At 36.9% G+C, this 12,057-nt stretch overlaps 1 protein-coding gene across 2 annotated transcripts in view; it reads right to left on the reverse strand.

Moving 5' to 3' along the window:
- Positions 1-1,016: 1,016 nt before the first annotated feature.
- Positions 1,017-12,057, reverse strand: part of LOC147626619 (MADS-box transcription factor 23-like) — a 92,076-nt gene continuing 81,035 nt past the window's right edge. For both annotated transcript variants that reach the window (XM_086816966.1, XM_086816965.1), the window contains exons 6-8: positions 1,659-1,700; positions 1,396-1,577; positions 1,017-1,235 (exon numbers count right to left, since the gene is read on the reverse strand). In XM_086816966.1, coding sequence (XP_086673092.1) covers positions 1,205-1,235; positions 1,396-1,577; positions 1,659-1,700 — 255 coding nt within the window. In that variant the 3' untranslated portion in view covers positions 1,017-1,204. The remainder of the gene's footprint in view (positions 1,236-1,395; positions 1,578-1,658; positions 1,701-12,057) is intronic.

Below are 12,057 nucleotides of genomic sequence, written 5' to 3' on the forward strand. Positions count from 1 at the left end.
TAGAGAGAGAGAGAGAGAGAGAGAGAAAGATTATACAATAGTCCACCATATACATAATCTCTAATAACTTTCTTCCTATATTTATAAAATTAAGATTTTTTAAATCTTTTATTTCACTACTTGGATAAGAATAAAATTTTACTATGGACCCTATTTTTTTATATGTGCTTGCAAGCTTTAAAATATTATAAACACCTCATGTGAACAAAAAGGCTCGTGACAAAATACCCAAAGAAGAGAGAATTATTACGGATGTTAACTCTTCTAGGTTGTTTTTTAAGACTTGTATTCCACCTAATGTACTCTTTTGCAAAGTCCATATAGGTTGCTCTTACTTAGGTCCTACACTCAACCATGTTATGAATGTAACATCTACTTTCTTCTCACTTGTGTGCAATTTTCATTTTTCCACAATCATGTGGATTGCATAACATCTTAATTGTCATTATGTAGATGCATGTCTCCCATGGTTAAATAAGTTTTTATCTTTATAAGCAAGTGATTTAACTTCAATATACTTTGGACTCCACACACCATCAAGGCCAAACAAAATACATGCCATAAATAATAGCTACATGAAACCACCACCACTCAACTTGCTTTAGTATTGTGTGTAATGATGGAATCAAAGGCAAGTAGCATTACAAAGATCCAGTATATATAGGTGATAAAAATATGTGACTGACAAACAAGAATATGTAACTTAATCCATTTATATCAATTAAGACTCATGCAAAGAAAATTCCAAATTTATGCAAACAAAACAAAGATGAAATATCTAGTGTCTACTCTTGAATCCCTTTATTATTGACAAAACAACAATGCAATATTTAGTCTCTACCCTTGAATCCCTCTATTATTAACAATATCATTTGATTAAGGCTTTCCTAGAAGTCTCTCAATGTCCTTGCATAAGGTATGATAAAGAAGAGGTTAGAAAAAAAGTAGCTATATTTTATCTTACTCGCTAATTAATATGTGGGAAAAGTAGCTATATTTTATCTTACTCATTAACATGTGGGAACATGGAATCACCAAAATAATCCATCACATCAAATAGAGGTAGTTAATAAAGCTTTAATAAGAGTAGTCACATACTAGAAGAATATCCTTCAAGAAGAATATTCTAGTCCATATCTACACATTTTGGACGCTTTGTGTAGCTTGGATGGCATTACATCTATGAGAAGGATAGCACGTCGTATTACTCCACATTGGATGGAAACAACTCCGACCTAGGACCATGGAAATAATGGTGAGATGTTAGAAACATGGTTCATTAGCTTTTTCGACTTGTGAGCATGGAAATAATGGAGATGTTTAGAAACATGGTTCATTACTATATTAGATTTTATTAATTGAAGTCTTCAAAATACAGGTAGAAGACATACGTACCCAAGATACAGAGAAGTCACATCATCTTCTTGGATTGATTTTGGAGATTCTTGGGTTGATTTAGCAACTACTATTTCTATAGAGTGGGTGGAGGATAAGTTGTCACTTGAACACTCTTGGATGGTATGAGTGCTCACACCCAATAAGGAAACATTGTCCCTTATAGAAATAGCCTTGGAAAGCTATGTCAATAGAACCTTCATAAGATCACCTAAGTTTCTTCATCACACAACTTTGTCAAACAGTGAATCATAACTTCTTACCTCTAGTTTGAGAAGATTGTTTTCTTCTTGAAGAAGGGCTTCCTACAATCAAAAATTCAAAAATAAAAATGCAACACACTACACAAATTACTTTCAAGATTTTTAACAAAATCCACATCTTTACTTAATTTCAAGATCTTCAACAAATTCCACATGATGTGGAAGCTCTCATAACCAACCACATTGACTCACCCACTCATGTCAGTCAAGGAAGTCACACATTCAAATCATGTTCATTATGGGGAATTCTTAGAATCCCATGCACTTTCCTAAAATCTCATCCACTTCATACATCTAATGCATGCCTAGTAGTGCGCTCACTATCTTGCCACAATAGTTTGGTATTGGGAACATTAAAAGTATTATAGGTACCATTTTCTCACGTAGATAAAGCAAAATAGAAATGAAATACACAAACTTATTTGAGACAACAGCTAGTGAGGGTATGGTAATTCCTACTCAAAAAATTATGGTGCATATAGAGTTTTTAGTGGGTATGCTATGGCACATCAGTCTTATAGTATGCTAACTCCTCATAAGGTAGTAATTGGTTGTTGTCATGATCCTAGCCACTTTCCAAGGTAATGCCTTAGGTGGGTATCAAACTACTCTAAGAACTATGAGAGATAAGCTAATGACAAGTGTTTCTATGTTCATGTCTATGGGTGGCATTCTAAGGGCATGCTAGTCCTTAGCTTAAAACATGATATAAATACTCAAAGTTGTTTTCCAACAATAGAATATTAGGGCCCCTATATGCTACAATATAGAGTAAGTCATTCCTAAACATGTTGTAAAATCAAACTAAGCCTAAGAACCAAGAACCTTAGAGCATCTAGAAGCTAAACTCTTGCATGAATTATTCTTAAAATGATTGTAATCAAAGACCAAGGATGTTTTTTTAATAATTATTAACAATATATTGGTTTTTAAAAAAACTAGCTTTAAGTCCAAGATCCCCTCATAGTTGCCATTTTTCACCACCCACAGTAGGCACCTTTTATTCACTTGTAGGCGATGTCATTGAGGAAAACATTATCAGGTTTGAACTAAGGACCTCCTAGTCTTAGGCATATACCTTCACAACTTGGGCTATCACCTAATTGGCCACATACTAGTCTTTTAGAAAAAAATTTACTTGAATGATGCTTGGTGAAAAATATGGCTTCGAAAATAGGTCTATAAGGAAAGTCTATAAATCTAGATAACATGGATCTTCTTACATATTTCCCCTAAAAGAAATTGAGATGGATACAACTTAATATAAGTTTTTTATATTTTATATTTTTGACACTCATGCCACATGAAAAAAGAATATGTAACACAATTCATCTTTATGGCTATATGTACAAATAAGAAGTCTCTCACTAAAAAGAGACATCTAAAAAGAATATGCAACACAATTCATCTTAATGGCTATATGTACAAATAAGAAGTCTCTCACTAAAAAGAGACATCTTACTAAGATGTCTATTTCTAAGAATGTAACATAGTTGGACCTAAGGTTGTTTTGGAAATTTTTAATATAATATTTTTAGATACTATTTATTTCACTCATGATAAATTTATAGTCCCTAAAAACATCATCTTTTAACCCATTTCATTCCCTCAATGGCATATGTTACACATGATGGGTCAAGTGTTATTTACCATGCGCAATATTCAAGTTAGAAGAATATTGAAAGATAGGAGCTTCTAGATTAGCCTTGGATTAACCAATTAGACTTGGATTCACCTAGATTAGGAAGATTAGCCTAGGTTTAGAGAAAGAAGAGAGCAATTGGCTTGTATTATATTGTTGGTTATCAAAAGGTACCTCAAATATGGCCTATTTGACATATATACATGACCACCCTTTTCACACTATCATAAGTGTTGTCCATGGGAATGGTCCATTGTCCTTGGGCCCATTATTCATATAAGACAATTACACTTTGTTACAAACCATCCCCACCCAAAAGGTTTCATCCTCGAAACCATTGATATGTACAACCACAATCCACATGGATGGAGTATATGTTAGTGGACACATGTCAAATATGAAGCTCATGCTCACATAATATATGGGAAGCCAAAATTGCATGTATATGGATATAAAATAGTCAATAAACCCTCAAAACAAGCCATGACATCTACCTCCATAATGGCTGAAAACCTTGAGTAGCTTCCTAACATTATGCATCCAATTTCCAAGGGTGTAGGGATGTTCACGGTGAATTTACGTGAATTTCTAGCAAGTTAATTAACTATTCTTGACCCTCCTTGGAGTTCCAAAATGCATCCAATAACCCTTAAAATACTTCCAATGTACAGGAGGATTTCCAAGAAGCTTCTTTCTTAGGTAGCCCTAACCATTTGATCAAGTATTCCACTAATGTACAGTTGCGAAAAACTCTTTCTCTTGTACCAAAAATTGCTTCCGACCTATACTCAATCATCTCCTCCTTATTCACTAGAGGTGATTCATCTTCCAAGGTAATATTTGAGTATGACACATGGAACACATCATGAATCTTTGAGGTTAATGGAAGTGCCAATTGATAAGCAATTTCACCAACACGCCTCACCACATTGTATGGCCCATAGTAGCGATGAGCTAACTTGGTATTTGTGTTGTCCTTGAGAGAACCATATCTTGTTTTGGGAATCCTCAAGAATACCTAATCACACTTGATGAAATCCAATGGCCTCCGATGAGCATTAGCATAATGTTTCACTCTTTCTTGAGCTTGCTTCATATTAGTTTTTCATTGTTGCAAGAGTGCATCCAGCTTTTCCATCTCCTCTTTTGCATTATGATTCACCCCCTCTTGCTTTTTAACCATCATTGGCATATTCACTTTGTACCCATAGAGTGCCTCAAAAGGTGACATGCCAAAGCTCTCATGATGCATACTTATAGTATGAGAAAACTCAGAAAGCAACAACCGCTCATCCCAAACACCTTGAATATCATGGAAATAGTGTCTCAAGTAAGTTTCCACACACTTGTTCAACCTCTCAGTTTGTTCATCGATTTCTGGGTGATAGGCGGTGCTAGGTGTCAAAATAGTCCCCATGATCTCAAACAATGTCCTCAAAATGAACTCATAATCTTCACATCCTAATCACACTAACAATTTGTTAGGACACTCCATGCAACTTGAAAACATGATCTAAAAACTATTTTACAACCATGGATGCTCAAAATTTTACCTCGAAAGAAATAAAATGTGCCACTTTTGTCAAAAGCAGTCTATGAGGAGGATGCAAAGCTAAAGTAGATGACTGTAGAGAGAGTAGGTACTTTCCTGTCAGCATTGAGATTGGAGATTCAAGTTGCAAAAGAGACGATGGCATCCTTGCCTCAAAGATTTGATTGACAAATCCAACCTTGTAGTGAAAATATCAACACAACCAGGAACTTTGGAGATGATTGGAGGGGGTTCAAATGAACTGGGAACATCTCTATGATAGAGGTAAATAGTCTTCTATTTTTTGTTGTACATGATTTGTTTTTCTATAGATTCACACTGGTACATTTCTCACATAGATATGTTTTGCAAACTAAGTTGGAGGTGCATTATAAAGTCGAGAGAAGAATCTAGTAGGGCAGTGTGTCCTCATTCACGACATGCTAAACAAAGTTTAGGCAAGCACTAGGGCTTTCCTCTTTCCTAGTGCGCCATCCTACGGAAGTAAGAGCATGGAAAATCTTACTCTCCCAGGTTAATGTGCAGACTTGTTGTGGTGTATTTTTGGATGCTAATAAAAATTTCACACTGGTCTCACTATCGTGCAACCATGTATACCATTCCATGTGTTTTGCAACTATTTGCACCTCAGAAGGTGCACAATGTAGAGAAGAAAACTGTGATTATGTGATTCCACAAAGTGCTGTTATAAATGTCATTTGGATATCAGGTTACACCCTTGTACTTTTTTGAGTGACATTAGCTCGTGGTTTATGTTTAGTAATACATATATCCTTGGCTATTTAGCAAACTTGCTATAATGAGTGGCTAGCATAATGCATTAACTATATGTTATTACTATGTTAATTAGCATTGTTTATGTTAGTTTGTTGCTAATCAACATATGCTATGCTGGTTATATGTTTTTTACCATCGTTAAGCTATTAATTAACAATCCTTTTTTATCATATACTAATTAACATACAACAGTGTTAATTAGCATATGACAATCCTTGTTACCATATACCTAGCTTAATTTATGTTAAGAGGTGTGCATAGCTTTTACTTAGCATACAACTATGCTAATTAGCATATGACCCTTCTGGTTAGCATAAGCTATTTTAGCTAGTAGATAAGACTTGGAATTTACAACAATGCTAATTAGCATATGAGTCTTCTAGTTAGCATATCTATGCTATTTTAGTTAGCATATGACTCTTCTGGTTAGCATATAGCTATTTTAGCTAGCATAGAAGACTATGCTAACTATATGCTAACAAGCATATACTATGCTAGTTAGCACACAATTAGCCTGTGTTAATTAGTATCTAATAAGTTTTTTATTAGCATATAACTATGCTAATTAGCATCTGAGTATGCTTGTTAGCATATGGCTATCCTAATTATCATAGCAAACTATGGTAACTATGCTAGTAAGCATATTCTACGCTAGTTAGCATATATAGTTAACATAGAATATGCTAACTAGTATAGTCATTTTTTTGTTAGCATACAACTATCTATGCTAATTATAATATGAGTACGCTTGTTAGCATATGAGTGTTCTAGTATGGTTATTATTATTTTTAGCATAGAACTATGCTTGTACGCATATGGGTGTTCTAATTAACATGTAAAACAATGATAACTATATGCAAGTTAGCATATATTATGGTAGTGAGCATAGGTAATCTATGTTTCTTCTCTCTGTTCTGCAGAGGCCTCAAGGGGTACCTGATCCAAAAAAAAAATCCACATCTTTTTCTTCAAGAAATCGAGCTCAGTAGCACTATACTAGCCAAATGTAGAATCAAAAAGGGAGGTGAAGACAAGCATTCCCTTGCTGTTAGGGAATTTTGAGTAGTATTGGAGAAAAAGGCCAATATTTACTCTAATGGAGATAGTCAACGTGCTTTGGATCGTGAGTCAAAGAAGATGGAGTCTTCTACATACTCAAATAAGGTCCTATGTTGGATCGTGCGAGTGTCATCATGTGCAATCTAGTAGAACCTTCGAATATCTCAGATAGTGAATGTGCTTTAGATGATGAGTCAAAGAAGCTAGAGGCTTCTTTCTACATACATAAATAAGATTGTGTTAGATCCTGTGAGTGTCAATGGGTGCGATCTCGTAGAACCTTTGAATGAAATTAGTGAGGCAAGATGCATAGGATAACTCTACTTTGGAAAAAGTCATATAAAGAATGTCAAGGAAAAAGGCACACAACTATTCAACAAATCGGGTAACTCCGAAAAAGAAAGTGAAAGGTATATCACCCAAAGCTAAGCCTTGTTCATCGATGAAAATTTCCAAAGCTTGTGCATGCAAGAAACTTTGACTCCATTCTCTGCCGGGCAGAGACATCTATTTGTCCCAAGATAGCCTTGTAGTTCATGTGTTCTATCTATTTTTTCCATGCACCAACTATTCTACTTGGTTGCCATTATACGCCCTAGTTCATATTGCCCACAGTGGTGAAACTCTTTAATTTTTGCTATCTTGGAATGTACTTTCTTTTATGTAATCATTGTTGTAATGCATGATATTTAAGGCAATTCACTAATTTGCATAATGGTGCTATTATAGTTTCATGTCCATAAAGGGCTGAAAGTCCCCATGTCCACAAAGTCCTTAAGCTTGGAATGTTCTCATGCTGTAGTATCACTTGTTATAAATTCAGTGCATTAATTTTGGCTGGTGCATAAGAGATGATATTTAAAGCTCGGTTGTACATTAGCTATATGACAGCCCCCATGTCTTTGTATTGCAATCAACTGGTCAAGGGATTTAATCTTGGGGGATTCACCACTAAGAAATTTTATGTATCACGTGCATTCAATGGGTATTTTAAAAATCCCTTACACTTACATACTTTTATAAATAAAACGACCCCTTTTTCTTCATAAACTTATGGTTTTTTTCCAAATTGGTTTAACAAACCCTTCATGTAAATGTAGTTCTGTAAATTTTTTTAATTAATATACCCCTCCTGATTGACTCACGTGTGTTACACTTACATATTTTAAGGTGAACCCCCCAAGAGTTTAATGCACATAGATTGTTAGTCAAGCGGGTTAATGCACATACTTTGGGGTACTATAATGTGGCGCTTGGACAAGATTCCCAAACATCCCTTCATGCCAAGAAAAATACCTCTACTGAACCTAGAGGTATCAGTCACAGTTTGTGATGAGCACACCCGCAAGGCTTTACTTTCTATATTGGAGGTCAAGCAGCATCCCAAGACTACAAAAAATGTGGAGAAAATTGTATAGGTAAAGTAGTATCCCAGAACTAAAAGAAGGGCGGAGGCCCCCTACCACAAACACCTGCGGACGCGAACTTATTGAGAAAATAGAGAGAGAGCTTCCTTCCACTAGCTTCCCCCCTCCTGATTTGACGAGGACTCTCGCTCCATGGGTGGAAGATTAAATGTTAATCCCATTTTGGATTAACAAAAGTATTCTCCTTCAATTGAGGACATTAATAAGTGGCATGAAAAGGCACTATAAAAGTTGTACATTATGAGATATTGGCCACCCAAGTCCTTAGTTAAGTAAGTTTTGGGCGCCCAAGTGTGAATAATGGCCAAATGTATATAAGGCATTTTCTCATAATGAATAGAGACAATCCCCTTTGTGCTATTGAGAGCTCTTCTTTGTGTCTTGAGAGAGAGTATTCTAGCACTTGTGCCTCTTCTATTCTTGTATGTTTCCTGCGTGTGTGGGAGAGTGAGAGAGAGTGATTGCCTTATGCGATGGTGCAAGCGACTCTACGGTGATAGAGTGGAGGTGGAGCTTTGAGGTTTGGAGCTTAACAAGTGAGCTTGGAGGCCTCAAGAGACTCAAGTTCGAAGCATTGGTAAGTGCCCTATGACAGTTGTATTCTATTGCTCGTCCTTTAGGTGAATGCATTGGGTTCCCTCTTGGAGGTGTGGTAGCCTATAACATTTTTGGCGCCGCTGTCGAGGAAACACCTTTGTTTCTTTCTTCCTCTTGGAGTTTCAATTCCCATTACATAAGATTCATGATTGCCTTTACATTCTGGTAGTGCATTGTGTAGGAAATGAATGGATAAGATTTGTGTGGAAGTGAAAAATTGGTTGTGTTTGTTGTGTATTTGTGTGGTGGAGTGGTCATGGAAGAGAGCTGCACTGTTTTTTCTAGTTAAATTTGATGTTTGCATCACTTGAATCATCAACGTGAACGAGCACATTGGTGTTTTGTTTTTTCTTCTTTTCAAAAATTAAAAAAATAAGGAGCCATTGACTGTGCCTTGAACTTGTATTATACTCCTTAGGCGTGGCAAAATCATTTTGAAAATAGTTGGATAAGTATTTTTCACCCAAAATCACTTTAGTCGACGCGAGAAGTTCCCATGTGAAACTGCAAGAAAATCGTTCATGATGTGAAGCGTTTCGTATAACTTCATGCCGTGAACTGCTCTAGGCATCAACGCCACGATTAATGCCGCAATTCATACGATTACCTTGCCAAAAATAGGGATCCTTATCCTGACACCTCTCACACCACGAGGTTTAACAAACTTAAAAATCATGAACGTGCAGAAAATCGTTCACGATGTGAACTATTTTAGAGCACTTCATGGCGTCGTGAACCATTTTTTGTTCACGACGTGAACCGTTTTAGAATCCTTCACATTATGAATCATTTTTAGTTCACGACGTGAACTAATTGATTTTCATGATGTGAAACCTTATCTCTTCATGGTGTGAACTTTTTTTGTAATTTCATGCCTTGATCAAATCAAACTCATGAACTTGGTATAGTCAGATTAAGGGTAAGAAAATTGAAAATCATAACAAGGTAACATGGAATTGTAAGTCCAAAAGCAAAAACATTTAAACACATGAAAGTGCAAAAAAGCGTTCACGACCTAAACTATTTTTTTACACTTCATGATGCCGTGAACGGTTCTCTGTAATCTCACGACCTCAGAAACAAGTCGACAAAATCTAACCAAAATTTAAATGGGAGAGCAAAATAGCTTATCAAATCATATATACATGCACTTGAGGTCTGGAAAGCTCATCGGAGATGACCTCACTCCTGTGGTGACGATGGTGCATCGAATCACCCAGGATATTCCTATCAAAAAAGTGTGGGTTCAAGCCACTCAGTAAAGTACTTAATTGAGTGTCTTAAGGAATTTGACCAATGTTGAAACTAGTAGTGAAGAATCCATGGAAGAAGGGTTGCAATACTCTAGGTTTGGGGAAGAGAAGAAACCACCCTCTCTAACCAAATCGAGCGGTATCATTAATATAGTCCGGGGATTTTTCGGTCTCCAAACCAACAATGACAAAGAAGCGCAATTTGCGAGCATGGGTCCGTCAACCAATGCTAGACTTGGTCCAAGAAGTACCTATCTAAACTTCAAATTCGAAGGTTGTCAAACATGAGCACTTCCCAAATGAGAAGAGACATGGAAAGCCGGTCAAGTTTTCTTCCTGACCTCAGAGGAAGTAGAGTTAGATCTGAAAAGGATCGAGGTGGAACGACAACTATGAGAGTTGAGCTTAAGGAAACAAGAGCTCGATACTCAAAGGGAAAGAGCCAAACAAAAGGAGATGGGAAGCGTAAACTTACCCCAATCACGGGGTAAAGAGCCGGAAATAGTCATGGGAAGAAGTGAGTGAGGAATTCCAAACTTAGAACCCATAAATGAAGAGCCTAGAGCGGAGGAAGGGTTTGTAAACCTAGAAGAAGAGGATAACCTACCAAGAGTGGCGAGAAAAGTGGAAGCCTGCCTGTACACCAAAAAGGACATCGAGAAAAGTGGAAGCCTACTTGTACACCAAAAAGGACATCGAGAAAATGATCAAACATCGTATGTTCCTACAGGACATGGAACTCTTAATTATGCAAAGGCATCAAGAAGCGACTTATGAAGTGGCAAGACCATCCCATAGATCAGAGATTCCTAGAAGAGCCAACATAGGAAGAGAAAGAGGTCTAGGTGGGGGGGAAGCAATTCCTCAAAGACCAAGGGTGGATCCAACCATCAATCTTAATGTAGCCACAAGGACGAATCTATTGAGTATGGGTATGGAAATGGGACGAGGAATGGTCGAGGAGCTAGGCACTACTCTAGAATTCTGACGCTCCTAAATGAAACCACACATCATTTCCAAGCTCGTTCGAAAATTCCATGGGAATGGGGATCCTATTCAACATGTAGAGACTTTTGAATCCACATGCGAAACCTGTGGGCCAGTTATTAGTGAATATGTAACAATGATTCAAGCTTTCTCATTGACCCTAAAAGGGAAAGTGGATCAGTGGTTCCAAACCCTCAAACCCGAGGATAAGGTTAACTTCACACGACTCAAGAATGTGTTTGTGCCTAGCTTTGCCAGAAGTGGCAGATGGAGTCGATGAGAGACTATGTGTCTCTACTAAAGCACTTAAATTCAAGGTACAAACTATGGGAGATTCTAATTGATGATCAGTTATTGCCTTGCTTTTGGAGAGGAGTTAGAGACCACAAGATGCATAATTATCTAGTATTAGCCCAACCAACTACTCTAGATGCTTGTTGCAAATTGGCAATTGAATATGAAGATAATATGCTAGAATTTCCACAATCGGAAGATGTTAGAATATCTTCGGCAACAACGACTTCACGTGTTTCGAGTCACCAAGAGATTGGAATTCAGAGCAAGAAAGTTGGAAACATGACTCTGGAAGAGCTTAGTAATGCAATACTAGATAAATTGAAGCTAAAGGAGGGCAAAGAGACATCTAGGCATGGGCATAAAATACCCATCTTTACCCCCGTAGAGAATTGGTGTGGTATTCCATGTGCAGATTGAATCACAGTACTACCAAATGCCCGCAGTTAAGGGCAAGGCCACTACTTTATTGTGCACACTGTGTTAAATTAGGGAATCATGGCACTTCCATAAGACAAGAAGCAAGTTAGGATGCTCAAGGAGAAATGCAAGAATAAATTAGTGGAAATATCAATGAAGCGGTGCGTAAAGAGGCTAATGTTCCACCAATATCTTAAGAAGGCAAGGACATGAACGTGAACAACATGATGTATCTCATGGAAACTATGATTGAAAGGATGGACCAAAGATTTTAGTTCATGGTGGGAGAGGTTTGAGTGTACAAGCAAGAAGTTGCATAATGGGATCACAAGCTTGAGGAAAGATGTGGATAAAGGCAAAAAATCTTATGGTGGACCTATGTTGCATCCAT

The sequence above is a fragment of the Cibotium barometz genome, chromosome 22, assembly GCF_041138505.1.
Source record: "Cibotium barometz isolate CiBa-2024 chromosome 22, ASM4113850v1, whole genome shotgun sequence".
NCBI lineage: Eukaryota > Viridiplantae > Streptophyta > Polypodiopsida > Cyatheales > Cibotiaceae > Cibotium > Cibotium barometz.